Source organism: Diabrotica virgifera, chromosome 1 (assembly GCF_917563875.1).
Source record: "Diabrotica virgifera virgifera chromosome 1, PGI_DIABVI_V3a".
Classification (NCBI taxonomy): domain Eukaryota; kingdom Metazoa; phylum Arthropoda; class Insecta; order Coleoptera; family Chrysomelidae; genus Diabrotica; species Diabrotica virgifera.
This window is the reverse complement of record NC_065443.1, coordinates 7,839,635-7,855,785: the sequence shown is the minus strand read 5'-3', so window position 1 is coordinate 7,855,785 and position 16,151 is coordinate 7,839,635. Positions and strand designations below refer to the sequence as shown.

The 16,151-nt window shown below is 33.6% G+C and overlaps 1 protein-coding gene across 1 annotated transcript in view; it reads left to right on the top strand.

Annotated features, from left to right (window-relative positions):
- Nucleotides 1–16,151, top strand: part of LOC114334608 (uncharacterized) — a 153,457-nt gene that overhangs the window by 59,585 nt on the left and 77,721 nt on the right. The window contains exons 9-10 of the mRNA XM_028284683.2: nt 11,049–11,146; nt 12,962–13,216. Coding sequence (XP_028140484.2) covers nt 11,049–11,146; nt 12,962–13,216 — 353 coding nt within the window. The remainder of the gene's footprint in view (nt 1–11,048; nt 11,147–12,961; nt 13,217–16,151) is intronic.

The following is a 16,151-nucleotide window of genomic DNA, read 5'->3' as shown; positions in this document are numbered from 1 at the left end:
CTGATATTCACCAATTACATCTTCTTATTTTTACGTAAGGAATCCAAATCTGCAATAAAAATATGGGGTTTCTATTTTAGATTTTAAAGTAACCCCCCACCCCACCTCCTTGGGGTGTCGTGTTTGGTGTCATCCCATAGATTTTTCAAAAATATTGAATACGTGTGTTTTTCAGTTTTTCGATCTGATGTTCATTTTGCGAAATACCGCGAGGTTCGTATTTAAAATTTTTAATTTACCCCCAGCCCTCTCCATGAGAGTAGTGTTTGGTATTATTCGATAGATTTTTAAAAAATATTGAACACGTATTTTTTAGTTTTTCGATGTGACGTTCATTTCGCGAAATATTCGCTTTTTTTGTGAAATTTTGTGGCTCGCCCATTTCCTTACACCCCGCTCAAATCGTCAGATTTTTGAAATATACACTGTTTTGCATGTATTTAACTTACCTTATTATCTTAAGGCTATGGGTACATAATTCGCAAATATTTTACGGCTATCCCTACCTTTTCTGTCTTTACATGGCAAATTACGTGTAGTAAAATTCACACTGGTATGGATATGTACATATTACTAGAATGTCATTCTACTTGACAATGTCATAACTAGCTTAAAGAGATGGCTTTTGAAAGTTCTTGGATAACTGTTATTTTTTTGTATAATTGCAAATTATTAATTCAGTTAATAAATGTGATAATTTTTTCACTAGCTATGTATTCAATGACTGTAATAATTTATATGTACCTACAACAAAAACTAATACTCAATCGAGAAAAGAGTAAAAGTGTTAAAGTGATTTTTTAATAATATATTGTTACTATGGAACGCTTACAATTTTGAACATCTTTAGCAACAAAATACTTGGATCACAGAATATATCTTGATGTATTCTCTGCTTCTATCTTCCATAAATAATACACAATAAATAACTTTTTATAAAGTTCACCTCTTAAATCAATTATTTATCAAATACACATATAGTATATATCAATATTATTTAATCAACATCTAAAAATATTCCCGATTCATGTCAAATAATTATTTAAAATTGTCACTGATTGTCAGTGTCTGACTGACAATATTCTATTCGAGTAAGTGCGTTGTATGACAAAGATAGATTTGGACAATATTACCACGGACATTGTGTTCATTTTTTTCGAATCCTGAAAAAACCAATAAATAATTTTGAAAAATGTAAACGCAGAATGAAAGACTAAATTATTACCGAGGGCCGAAAGTCCCTTAGAATAAATAAAAAGTTTATTTTGAATGAGATATTTGAAATTAAAAATAACACTAAATTTTCTCTTAGTTTTTCACCCCTATAACTTATTAAAATAAACATAATAGAAGTTTTCAGGGACTTTCGGCCCTCGCTAATAACGTAATCTTTTATCATGCGTTTAAATTTTTAAAAAATACTTGTTAGTTTTCTCAGGATTCGAAAAAAATGAATCCCCATTTGAATAGCATTGCAGCCGAAAAAACGTACCGATCCTCTTAACCTGACAATTTCGAGTTTTTCTAACGATAGATTTTTTTTCGGACCCCCCTTAACGAACTCCCCTGTATTAAGAGCAAATATATGGTAGAGGTACATTTACTGGCTACAAGGTTTCTTCTTCTTCTTCTTCTTCTTCTTCTTCTTCTTCTTCTTTTTCTTCTTCTTCTTTTTATAATAGGCCTCTTGGCCTGTTCCTTGCCGATTTTGAGCTTGTATTCGTAGCTGTGATGTTGACTGCCAGCTATCTCGCCACCTTTTAAAGGGCCTTCCTATTGGTCTCTTGCCTGTTGGCTTCGAATCCCTGGCTATTCGCGATGAAAAACAAAGTAGCTGACCTCTGGTGGAATAAATTTACACTACTATAAGTGGTATAAACAAACCAGAAAATTGTTAATTTAAATGGAATTTGGTCACTATTGAGAAATTTTTAGTAAATTTCACCATTATGAGTACATTAAAATACACTAAGCGCCAAAATTAACGCACCACCTTAAAAATTGGACATTTTTAATGTCTCATATTTCCTAAACCTATTGTCCGATTTTAGTGATTTTTTTAATAGGTTATAGCTTTATTCTTCAAGAATATCTATGTAATAATATTGTTGCTAAACAGATAAGTGTCATTGTATACCGGGTGTAACAATTATAGTGTGTTTTTTCCTCAAAGTTTGGAACACCCTGTGGAATATTCTAGCGTATATAAAATATTGAAATTAAAACTCAGCTGGAACCTTAGGTTATCTTAACATTTTGCTTTTTGATTCATTCGCTTATGTTGGATAATAAAAAAGTTAGGTACCTTAACAACTAGCAACGTTTTTCATCAATATAGGGTGTTTCTAAATAAGTGCGACAAACTTTAAGGGGTAATTCTCCATGAAAAATAATGACCGTTTGCTTTATAAACATATGTCCGCAAATGCTTCGTTTCCGAGATACGGGATGTTGAATTTTTTCGTACAAACTGACGATTTATTTATTGCTCTAAAACTGGTTGAGATATGCAAATGAAATTTGGTAGGTTGTAAGAGGTAGTTATTGGGCATTTTTTGGCATACAATTAAGAATTTTATATTCACCATTGGCGTGCATACGGGTAATATGACCGGGTAATATGACCCGTATGCACGCCAATGGTGAATATAAAATTCTTAGTTGTAGGTCAAAAATGCGCAATAACTACCTCTTAAAACCCACTAAATTTCATTTGCATATCATAACCGGTTTTAGAGCAATAAATAAATCGTCAGTTTTTAAGCAAAAATTTAACATCCCGTATCTAGGAAAGGAAGCATTTGCGGAAACATGTTTATAAAGTAAACGGTCATTATTTTTGCATGCAGAATTACTCCTCAAAGTTTGTCGCACTTATTTAGAAACACCCTGTACTGATAAAAACGTTGCTAGTTGTTAAAGTACCTAACTTTTTTATTATCCAACATAAGCGAATGAATCAAAAAGCAAAATGTTAAGAGAACCTAAGGTTCCAGTTGAGTTTTAATTTCAATATTTTATATACGCTAGAATATCCCACAGGGTGTTCCAAACTTTGAGGAAAAAACACACTATCATTGTTACACCCGGTATACAATGACACTTATCTGTTTAGCAACAATATTATTACATCGATATTCCTGAAAAATAAAGCTATAAAATATTTAAAAAATCACTAAAATCGGACAACAGGTTTAGGAAATATCAGACATTAAAAATGTCCTATTTTTAAGGTGGTGCGTTAATTTTGGCGCTTAGTGTATTTTAAATCAAATCGGTATTCTTCTATTCCTCAATTGAATGTTTGTTTATACCATTTATATCGGCCATTTTCTTGCATTCGACCTGCCCTCTGTATTCCGTTTCAATCGCGAATACGGGCTATTCTCTCGCTGTCCATTCTCGTCACATGCTGATTTCACTCTCGTCGCCTGTCTTCCCCACCGTACTGTATCTTGTATGTTACAGAGATCTCTTATTCTGTCGTTCGGTATTCTGTCTCTCAGTGTTTTCCCAGTAATTGACCTCAGCGTTCTTATTTCTGATGTTCTCAGTATCCTCTTGGTTTCTGCTGTGTCACATCTTGTTTCTATCGCGTACGTCATGATCGGTCTTAAACATGATTTGTATATGCGTACTTTCCCTTCCAACCTCATATCTTTGTTTCTCCAGACCCTCAGACATCCTGACACGTAATTGGCTTTATTTGCTTGCTTTCGGACGCTCTCTTTAACATCTCCATAACTACATATTTCGATTCCCAGATATTGGAATCTCGAGACTTGTTCAATTAGTTCGTTGTTAATTACTAATTTGCATCTTATGGGTTCCCTTGACATTACCAGGGATTTTGTCTTGGCTGTTGATATTTTCATGTTGTAGTTCTTCGCCACTGTATTAAAAGTTTGTGCCATTCGCTGTAGATTATCCTCGTTATCGGAGATTAAGATTGCGTCGTTAGCATAACAGAGGATTTTTATTTGTTTTTCCGCCATCTTATATCCTTTTCCAAGGTTTCTTCCCATGTGACAATCTGACGAGCCCGAGTAACTGCAAAAAGCCCTGCTTGGGCTCCCCTACCATTAATATTAAAAGTAAAACTTTCATTAGTCTTTAGCAGGTACCGCCACGGCATCTATGTCATCAGGATCTTTCGTTTGTGGACCGAGCCCGGCCTGAATTTTAGTGGTTCAAAGAGAATCAAATATGCGCTCTCTGAAGAAACCCTAACAAGGGTTGAAACTAATTAGATTGCTTTTGGCGCTCTCTAACTAAACTAATTAAATAAGACGGCTCTTGTTTCGGTTCACAACGAAATGTTTATTTATTACTTATTGGTTCGTCCACATAAGTAGGAATAACAATTTTTAATTTTCTTGTTTTTGTAAAGAATATTTTAATTCATTTTCTTTTCAATATTATGGGACACCCCGTATATACGAGTAGGCCAATACCTAATTCAGTGAGTATGTATTAATTTTTATCATTATTTTCAAGTAAAAACCTTAAAGTTTTTTGTATGTAATTACCTGCCTACTCGCCTCATTTTAAAAAGACAATTCGCCAACCAACTCTCTTGGTTAACAGTCACTTCAAATGATTTTAAAACGATTAACTGTTTCTTTAGTAACACGTTTTGAGCTTTTTCATAATAATTCAACCATCCCAAGCTATAAAAAACTGATTGATTTTTTAAATCAAAGTTGTCTCGCTTTAGATAATATTGATTTTCACACTAAACCAAAATCTAACTTTTCTAAAAAACCTAATTCTTCCAAATCTACATCATTGCTTGCTCAAACAGAACCTGAACCAAAATGTTCTATCTGTAAAACTAATGATACCCATGCCATTTATAAATGCTCCGTTTTTTTGGCAAAATCTCCTGTAGATCGATTTCAATTAATAAAAAAGAACAAAATGTGTATTAACTGTCTTGGATCACATCGTTCTAGCCTATGCAAATCTACATGGACTTGTCACTCGTGCCATAAAAAACATCATACACTACTTTGCTTCTCCTCTTCTAAGAAAGAAGAGAATGTTCAAGATTCGGCGGCATCCACTTTAAATTCAACGACTGGATCATCCGTTTCTGTGTGTTTTTCTTCCGCTGATAAAAGTACTTTGCTTTCCACTGCATGTATTGAGGTGCTTGATTGTCACGGTAACTACCAACCTGTTAGGTGTCTGTTAGATTCGGGAAGCATGACGTCCTTCATCTGTCAAAAGACCCTTTGGCGTTTAGGTTTACGTCCCATGAAAACTTCAGCTAACATCCAAGGATTAGGTTCTATGCAGTCGAACACTAATTTAGGTGGGGTTACCATTTCTTTTAAACCAGTACGTAAATCTTCTCCTATTTTGACAACCGATACGTTAGTCTTGACAAAAATATGTGAGGATCAGCCTTTATGTAATTTAGAAGTTAATACTTGGCCCCATATTGCTAATTTAAAGTTAGCAGATGATAACTTCTTTCGTAGAGGATCCATAGACATTCTTTTAGGAGCTGATGTATTCTCTACAATTCTTTTGGATGGACGTATTTACGGCAATCAAGATCAACCTGATGCAATTAATACTATATTTGGCTATGTGCTTATGGGAAAAGTAAATATTTCAAAGGCACCTACTCTTACTTCTTTATTTTGCCAAGTTGAAGATACGGTTTCTTTGGATCAGCAAATAAAGAAATTCTGGGAATTAGAAGCAGTCCCTGAAGTTTTTTGCTTAGCTCCTGATGACGCTAAAGTGGAAAATATGTTTATGAATACTTATACGCGTGAACAATCAGGACGCTTTGTAGTAGATCTACCTTTTAAGGAAGAAAATCCTGTCTTTCCTAATATTAGATCACTTGCTCTTAGTAGGTTTTATTCACTAGAAAGAAGGCTTCAAAAATCTCCTGAACTTTATGACCAATACCGCACCTTTATGAAGGAATTTGTTGAGCTCGGTCACATGGAACCTGTCCCATTGAATAACTTCGATTCACCTTATGTTTACTATTTATCGCATCATTGTGTTTTAAGACCTGAAAGTCTAACAAGTAAATTAAGGGTCGTTTTTAATGGTTCCGGGCATCTTCCAAATCAACCCTCACTCAATGACAAATTATTCACTGGTCCTAAGCTTCAGACTGACATCTGTACAATTTTGATTAATTTTCGATTGCATGGTTATGTAATTACGGCCGATATTTCTAAAATGTATAGGCAAATTTTAATTAATCCTACTCAAACAGATTATCAAAGAGTACTTTGGCGTTCTAATAATTCTGAACCTGTTCGAGATCTTCGTATCAACAGAGTTGTTTATGGTCTCTCTTGTTCTCCTTATCTTGCTATTAGATGTCTACATCAGTTGGCTAATGATGACGGGGATTCGTTTCCTCTAGCTGCCGAGGCACTTAAAACTGGAACCTACGTTGATGATATCGTTTCTTCCTGTCCTAGTTTCGAAAATGCCTTAGCACTAATAGACGAACTTATTGCCTTACTTGCCAAAGGAGGTTTTGAGTTGAAAAAATGGTCCAGTAATGTACCCGATTTATTGAAAGGATTAGCTGTATCAGATTTAGCACTAAAACCTCTTACATTTAATGATGATATTTCGTCCAAAACACTTAAAGTATTAGGGTTGGAATGGGACGCTTCTTCGGATACATTTGCTTTTAAAGTTCAAGTTTTAGACTCTTCTTGTACAAAACGTCATCTTTTGTCCAATTTAACAAAAATATTTGATCCTCTTGGATTTTTATCTCCAATAACATTTCTAATTAAACACCTTATTCAAAGAATATGGACTCAAAAGATTGGTTGGGATGATGCTCCATCAAAAGAAATTATCCGTTTGTGGAAAAAATACATTGATGATGTAGCATATTTGAGTAAATTAAATTTACCTCGTCGTTTATTAATTGACGATATTTTACGCTTAGAAGTTCACTGTTTTGGTGACGCTAGCGAGAAAGGTTACTGCGCTGTCTTGTACTTTCGATGCTTATCACCTTCAGGCCAACCTTTTGTTTCTTTTGTTATAGCTAAATCTAAGGTCGCACCCATTAATAAGGGACTTACTATTCCAAGATTAGAATTGTCTGCTGCGGTTTTAGTGGCTCGACTAGTCTCCTTTGTTTCTTCTGTTATTAAAGATAAAGTAGAAATCAAGGAAATATACTGTTCTGTGCTGTGAACACAGCAGATCTTTTTTAATACTTTAATAAATTTTATCCAAGATAAACAGCTGCTTCCAAAAAATTTAAGAAAGCTTTCACCTTTTATCGATGCAAAGGGAATTCTACGTGTAGGTAGTCGCCTAGCTAATGCGCCCATTTCGTATGATCGCAAATTTCCGGCATTACTTCCTAACAGTTGTAAATTAACTGATATGATTATTGAATCTACTCATCTGCAATATCTACACGCCGGGCTTCAAACTGTTCAATACCTAATTTCTCAGCGTTTTTGGATTATATCTTCCAAACGAGCCATTCGTAGAGTACTGTCTAAATGTGTTAAATGTTTTAAGGTAAATCCTTTGTCTCCAGTTCCGTTAATGGGAAATCTACCGCTAGCTCGAATATCTCAACTAAGACCTTTCAGTAATGTTGGAGTTGATTTTGCGGGCCCTTTTCCTATAAGAGCTTCCAAACTTCGAAAGTCTCAAACTCTTAAAGCATATTTGTCGCTTTTTATTTGTTTCTCAACAAAAGCTCTTCATTCAGAGCTCGTATCTGATTTATCCACTGACGCGTTTTTAGCTGCGTTTAAGCGATTTGTCAGTCGTAGAGGCCAATGTCAACATGTTTATAGTGACAATGGCACTAACTTTGTTGGAGCCAGAGCAGAACTTAACAGATTGGCATCACAAGCTGCTTCTCATGAATCTATTCAATGGCATCTCATTCCCCCTTCTTCTCCACACTTTGGAGGTTTATGGGAATCTAATATTAAGACGGTAAAGGGTCATTTAATTCGCACAATTGGAGAACAAGTACTAACTTTTGAAGAGTTATATATTATTTTTTCTCAAATTGAGGCCATCATGAATTCGAGGCCAATATGCCCGTTAAGTTCAGACCCAAACGATCTTAGTGCGTTAACTCCAGGACATTTTTTGACAATGGAGCCTTTGAGTGCTCCGCCCGAAGAAACGTTGCTCGATGTTCCGCACAATCGGTTGAATCGTTGGCAATTCTTAAATAAGTTGCACCAACAGATTTGGGAACGGTGGTCTAAGGAGTACCTCCAAACTCTTCATCAAAGGGCTAAATGGAATTATCCGTCTCCCAACGTCCAACTAGGTACCTTAGTGGCAATCCGCCAAAATAATATTCCCCCGCTACAATGGCCTTTGGGCCGTATAATTGAGGTTCATCCTGGATCTGATGGTATAGTTAGAGTGGCCACAGTGAAAACTAATAGTGGTATATATATAAACGCTCTATAGTAAAATTATGTCCTTTGCCTTTTGAGCCGTAACAATACTGCGTATTGTGGTGGGCGGTTGTGGTTCGTCCACATAAGTAGGAATAACAATTTTTAATTTTCTAGTTTTTGTAAAGAATTTTTTAATTCATTTTCTTTTCAATATTATGGGACACCCCGTATATACGAGTAGGCCAATACCTAATTCAGTGAGTATGTATTATTTTTTATCATTATTTTCAAGTAAAAACCTTAAAGTTTTTTGTATGTAATTACCTGCCTACTCGCCTCGCCAACCAACTCTCTTGGTTAACAGTCACTTACAATTATTCCGAAAAGTGTATAGAAACTCAATATAGTCCTCGCGAGTGATTTATACTACTCAGCAATAGCAGTACGAAAAATAGCAGGCCTGCTCCAGCTTGTGCAACGAGAAATGACAAGGTAGGAAATATTTTTATTACAATTTACTTTAAGGTCTGGTTTTTTTGCTGTTATTTTTTTTATTCTATTTTAAATTCACCCTATGCTAAACAGTCCACTAATAAAGCTCTCACTGAGTTAGTAGTCTCCTCCAAGATGATTTACTTATTATGAATTGTATACAGTGTGTCAATTTTAAAACTTACAATGGGCTATATCTCACGAACAAAAGCTGATATCGAAAAATGCTTGAAACCGTTTCTAGGATAGTAAGGGGGAACTAAAATGACATGAAAGAGAACTCTCCCCCATCAACCCCCTAGGCCCCACCCATCACAACCAAAAAAGTTTAAATTGCAAACCCCTACTTGTGATACATCATTGAAAAGGCTATAAAAATGCTATTCAATGGTATAAATAATAATTATACAGGGTGAAGCAATAATTGTGAAACTTTGGCTTAAATGAAAAATTTAATAAGGTTTTGTTGAATTATAAATTTATTAAAAATGTCAATTAAGTAAATATTAATGTGAATTCCGTTGTTTGGTAAACAATAATATAGCCTATTTTCAAATTCTGCACGAAATTTAGCAAATGTTCTAGTAATAGGGCGACATGCTTGAGTAATTCTTTCTCGCAATTCCCCAAGTGAAGCAAGTTGAGTTTTATAAACAACTGATTTAGGGTAATCCCATAGAAAAAAGTAATATACTATCCTACTATAAAAAGTACTATCCAATGGTATAAATAATAATTATACAGGGTGTTAATATCAGCTGGCTTACTATGACTTTTGTATTTGTAATGCTATCTCCCGGACTATTATTTTAAATGGTAAGTGTCCGCTCGTACTTTTTTGTTAATTAAAACTTAATTTGCCATTTTTGCCTTAAATCAGTTGTTTATAAACTTAACTTGCGTCACTTGGGAAATTGCGAGAAATAATTACTCAAGCATGTCGTCCTATTACTAGAAAAACATTTGTCAAATTTTCTGCAGAATTTGAAAATAGACTGTATTATTGTTTACAAAACAACGGAACCCACTTTGAACATTTACTTAATTGACATTTTTATCAAATTTGTAGTTGAACAAAACCCCATTAAATTTTTCATTTAAGCCAAAGTTTCACAATTATTGCTTCACCCTGTATAATTATTATTTATACCATTGGATAGAATTTTTTGTAGCCTTTTCAATGATGTATCACAAGTAGGGGTTTGCAATTTAAACTATTTTGGTTGTGGTGGGTGGGGCCTAGGGGGTTGATAGGGGTGAGTTCTCTTTCATGTCATTTTAGTTCCCCCTTACTATCCTAAAAACGGTTTCAAGCATTTTTCGTTTTCAGCTTTTGTTCGTGAGATATAGCCATTGTAAATTTTAAAATTGACACACTGTATCTTTATTCATTACAGCTAGTTATATTTTTAGTTGTGTTATCGAGACGTCTTTATAGGTCTGGATCCCGCGTATGAAAAAAAAGTTGATTAATAGCAAGCTGAAAATTTGTTAATAGCTTAAGGGTGTCTAGTCGAATAAACTTTGATATATGGGAACACTGAAACAGGGGCAGTTTTAATTGTGGAACAGGTTAAAAATTTGGAACGGTCACAGCACGAAAACGGCACATTTATTTTGTCCGACAGAACAGACTTAAACTCTTCGAACAGAGATAAAACTCTCATGAAAAAATCAGACTGCTATTTATTACCTGTCATAATTCCTGTCATTTGACATATTCTACATGTTCCACTCATTAAAACGCCCATTTGGTGATAAATAGCAGTCTGATTTTTACATGAGAGTTTAATCTCTGTTCGAAGAGTTTAAGTCTGTTCTGTCGGACAAAATAAATGTGCCGCTTTCGTGCTGTGACCGTTCCAAATTTTTAACCTGTTCCACAATGAAAACTGCCCCTGTTCCAGTGTTCACACATATCAAAGTTTATTCGACTAGACACCCTTAAGCTATTAACAAATTTTCAGCTTGCTATTAATCAACTTTTTTTTCATACGCGGGATCCAGACTTATTATTGTTTTCCATATTAATTTCGAAATTTTAATATTTTGCGTATTTGAAATTTCATATTTATGATAAAAAACACGATAAACAAATGACACAATTGAATTGCTAATTTCATATTGTATTACAAAATAATAGTAAGTAATAAGTCCGCTAAAGTACTAACTTTTCTTCTTTATCATGTGGTTCTCAGTAGTGTTGGTAATTGTTGTTATAGCTTTTTATCTGTTTTCATTGACTATAAAACCAAAAAATTATCCTCCTGGTAGGTTATATAGTTATGAAGTCTATTCACTATCATGATCTTAAACTATTTATAGCTTAGATGATAGTAATAATACTTTTATTAAATATAGATAGATAATTAATATATATCTCTCTCTTCAGTCCTGCTCCTTAGCTTATTTAAAAATTGAATTATTTATCATTTGGCCATTCCACATAATTCTAAACATTCTTCTTCAACAAAACATTTCAGTGGTATCTTATCTTTCTTGTTTGCGCTTGTCTTATGGTCCAAGATTCACATCCGTATATCAGTATTGGAAATATTAACCAGTTGATCAACCTGATTTTTAGCGTTCATAAAAGGTGAGAGTCCTTCTATATTTTAGCCATCTTTATTATATAATATATATGATATAGCCATATCTACGGCTACTTTTGCTAAATAACATGTACATTTGATTTCTTCCTATAGTGACCCTGTGTTTGTGATCACCGATTCCAGATAGAAGTATGAGTTCACAACCTCAAGCCGGTTCAACGTGGTTATATATGTTAATTGTTGTTATGTATTATATCCAATATCACGATCTTTTCTTTTGATATGTTTAGCTGCATACCAAATATTTGACTTTCCTTTTCAACCAGTCATATGAGATCAGTTAACTCTTCTTGATTATTTGCAAGAAGGTAGGTTGTTTAATTTTCGGTCATTTACTGAGATGCCCTTTTCCTATTCCTCAAGCGCTCTTCTCATAAATATGAGAATTGCTGTATGAGATATCAGAAAAAATCCTTGTCTGACATCTTTATGGTGGTACGGGGGTTGTAACTCCCGATGATGGGGTTGATTAAGTTGAAGCACTAATTACCGGAATATATTTACTTAAGTCACCATGTACGACATTAACTAGTTGGTGTAAGGGATGGATAACGTATCTACTGTAACCACGTCGGTTTCTGAATAATGAATAATCTCCTTCTTTACTTTCTACGTATCTATAAATAAATCGCAATTGTTTGTTATGATTGACCATACTTGAATGTGGCCGTGAATTACTAATAGCAGTATAATTGCTGACGTCGGTGTTTTCAAAATGCGTGTCCTAGATTACAAAACCAATGTCACCCATTTACGAAATCCAAACAATGCATGTAAATAATATTTGCTTAAGACTTTTAAAAATTAAATCGATATGGGTTAACTCTTATTTTTTGGATGCTAATATAAATCCTTTACATCTTGTTCTGGGTGGAATTCGTTTGAGAGTGTGTAGCACTTAGTGTATTCATTAGCTACATCCCCATACGTACGTTTCTGTCTCTCCAGACGTCTTCGGTGGGGCTACATGAACACCCTGAACACCCCTGTGTTCAGGTGTCTTTTCATTTTAGTCATATTTTGAGTACAAACCATCAACTTTAGTTGGAATTGTGACTGCGTATTGTAGAGTCTCTTTCGCCTTCTTTATTCGTCGTCTCCTTGCCTTTTAAATGGTAAAAGGGAGAGATTAAGGATGTTACCAGAAAGTGGTTCCACGAGAAGTTTCAGATTTATTGTTTAGATCTCGGACTTCTCACTCCTCTGTATAATGGGGTATTGAGTTCCCTATATTTTTCTATTATTTGTCTTATTTTGTTGTTCAGAAGGTATTTTCGAGTACCTCTACCTTTGGTAAATCAAGTTTGCTCTTGGGGTATCTCTTTGTAGGAAAGTTTTCAGTATCTCATTGATTATGTGTAGCATTATTTTACTGGCATGTGAGATAATAGAGATGGTTCTATAATTTTCACATTTATGGAAGTACATAATATAAAAAAAATCAATGTTCATAAAAAATTTATTTCGTTTTAGGTCCTAGTTGGTATCCTATTGTAGGAACTGTGCTAGAAGTAAAAAACCTGTCAAAAAAATTTAAAGGGCAACATCTAGCCCAGCAATATCTGTCCAGAAAATATAAATCTGACGTCATTGGTCTTCGAAACGGCAAGGAAAATGTCGTTGTGGTATTCAATCAAGCTGCTGTTAAAGCTATATTTAAGAGAGAAGAATTTCTAGCTCGACCCCAGAACTTCTTTTTATATTTACGAAATATGGGGTTAATAAGAGGTAAGGATTTATGGGGATCAAATGTAAAATGGTAAAATATCATCTGGGAAGGATATATAGTCTTGATAATTCCTTTCTCGTCGCCAAATATGTTGTGTATTGAATGAAGCATAGATTAACAAACGTAACTAATTTCTAAAACTATTTCTTTCATTACAAAACGTTTACAAACAATTAAATTAGTAATATAAGCGTGGACATTCCGATTTGCTGCTTGACAAGATATAACCTTCCATCCTATTTCAAAACGTCTACTGTCCAGTTGCCAGAAGATATGCAGCTATGCTAGATATTATACTATTGAATCAATAGTAAAAACGAAGTAGTACGAATAATATATGGAAATAAAAAAGAATATATCCGGGAAATAAAGACAAAAAGTCTTTAAACTATCCAGTGGGTCCAAAGAACTTATGGGAACCACATAAACTCTATCGCGGATTATTTTGTCAAGATTTGGTAGACTGCGCAGCAGTCTCACTCTATCAACTGTGCCAACATAGAAAGGAAAAGTGGGTTGAAACTCTGAAAAAAATGAACGGAATAGAAACAAATTTTCCATCATTTCTTTTAAGATAAGCATTGGAAAACATATGAGTATGGAACTAATACTCAGATACTCACCATTTGTCGGTGGATGTTAGATGTGCTTATTGCATTGTAGACAAAAAACTCACTATACAAAGCCATGGCAGAATTCAATATCTTAATACACTTAATGATATTGGTAAAAGCAGTCCTCTGAACGGTTAAGTGTAAGCTTACACCACATTTGTGTTTTAGCCAGATACAAATAGGACTTGGACAGGGAGATATCCTATCTTGCCTTCTATTCTACATTACCCTAGATAAAGCTATTATAGAATCTGGTATAACAATAAGATGATTCATTATTAATAGGAGTGTACAAATACTAGCGTACGCGGATGAAATCGATATCAAAACAAGCAGAAAGGCGAATCTGGTCCAATTGTTCAAGGCAATGGAAGCAGCAGCAAAAAGAACGGGCTACACGTTAATACTAGTTAAACTAAGTATTTGAAGGTGACAAATAAAAGCAAGTAGCAAAACCCGAAGATTCACTGTTGGAACATACAGGGTGGGGCATTAGTGTGACAAAGTCCAATTACTCGTTTCTCGTAAGAGATACAAACAAAAGTTATTGAGATAAAAGTTGAAGCACAGATACGACCATAATTTAAAAATATTTTCAGATATACAGGGTCACCCGTATTGACAGGGTGACATAAACTTATGTTTTTTTAAATGGAACACCCTGTATATTTTTATATTTTTGGATTCTCCTCGATGTCTTCTTTCACAAAATATAGGGTTTTGTAATATTACACGAGGTAGATTAAAAGATAATTACGTTATATTGTTAATTTCGTAGCAATATTCACACCCTGTAGAATTGTAGTGATTTGACATCAAAGTTTCTATTTATGGTCAAACGATTTTCAATATAGTCTACTATTGTTAAACATTAATAATATAGCGAAAAGTTTAATATTAATATACAGGGTTGGTCAAAACTCGGAATGAGTATTTTCTGAGTTTTCTTAAAAGGAACACCCTGTAGTTTAGTATTCTAATGCAATTACATTTTAAGGTACTTTTTTATTTCTTAAGCATTCCCTATATCTAAGTGCTTTAATTTTTGAGTTATTCATGATTCTTTAATCCAAACATTAATTACAACAAAAATTACGTAAAATTTTATGAGGTGACTGTGCAAATATTCAATTAAAAATAATTTTTCAAAAAAAAAGTAGACATTAATCTAGACTGATCCCTAATTTATTAATATTCGATGAGATATCCAAATACCTACGTAGTTAAGATTGTTGGTGCGTAAAATAGGAATAAAAACACAAGATTCTACCTAGTTGGCTATGACAATTTTGCTAAAACATTTGACATTATACTATTTTTATAGTTCCAGTTGCTTTGTTACCATTACTAATATTAATTTTTTTAATACGTAACTGATGAGTAATTGATTAAAATGGTTTTTGTGCTAGGGAGTATAACAAAACTGTGCTACTAGCAATAAGAATTTTTCATTAGCAATTTCCTGATAAACGAAAACCAAGAAGAGAAACTTTTGAAACTATGCTAAAACGGTTTCAACGGACTGGATTCTTAAATTACGAGAAACCTGATCCAATAAAAACTATTTTAAATGAATAAAATGAATTAAATGTAATCGTTAGTGTAACTGAGGATCTGCATATTAGGAAAAACGTTCTTATAATCTTTCTATCTAGACCTAGACTGTTGAAATCGTTTTAATGTACTTTCAAAAGTTTCTCTTCCTGGTTTTCGTCTATCAGGGAATTACTGATAAAAAATTCTTATTGCTAGTTGCACATTTTTGTTATCCTCTCCTAGCACAAAAACCATTTTAATCAGTTACTCATCGGTTACTTATTAAAAAAATTAATATTAGTAATGGTAACAAAGCAACTGGAACTACAAAAATAGTATAATGTCAAATGTTTTAGCAAATTTATTGTCATAGCTAACTAGGTAGAATCTTGTATGTTTTTATTCCTATTTTACGCACCAACAATTTTAACTACGTAGGTATTTGGATATCTCATCGAATATTAATAAATTAGGGATCAGTCTAGATTAATGTCTACTTTTTTTTTGAAAAATTATTTTTAATTGAATATTTGCACAGTCACCTTATAAAATTTAACGTAATTTTTGTTGCAATTAATGTTTGGATTGAAGAATCATGAATAACTCAAAAATTAAAGCACTTAGATATAGGGAATGCTTAAGAAATAAAAAAGTACCTTAAAATGTAATTGCATTAGAATACTAAAATACAGGGTGTTCCATTTAAGAAAACTCAGAAAATACTCATTCCGAGTTTTGACCAACCCTGTATATTAATATTAAACTTTTCGCTATATTATTAATG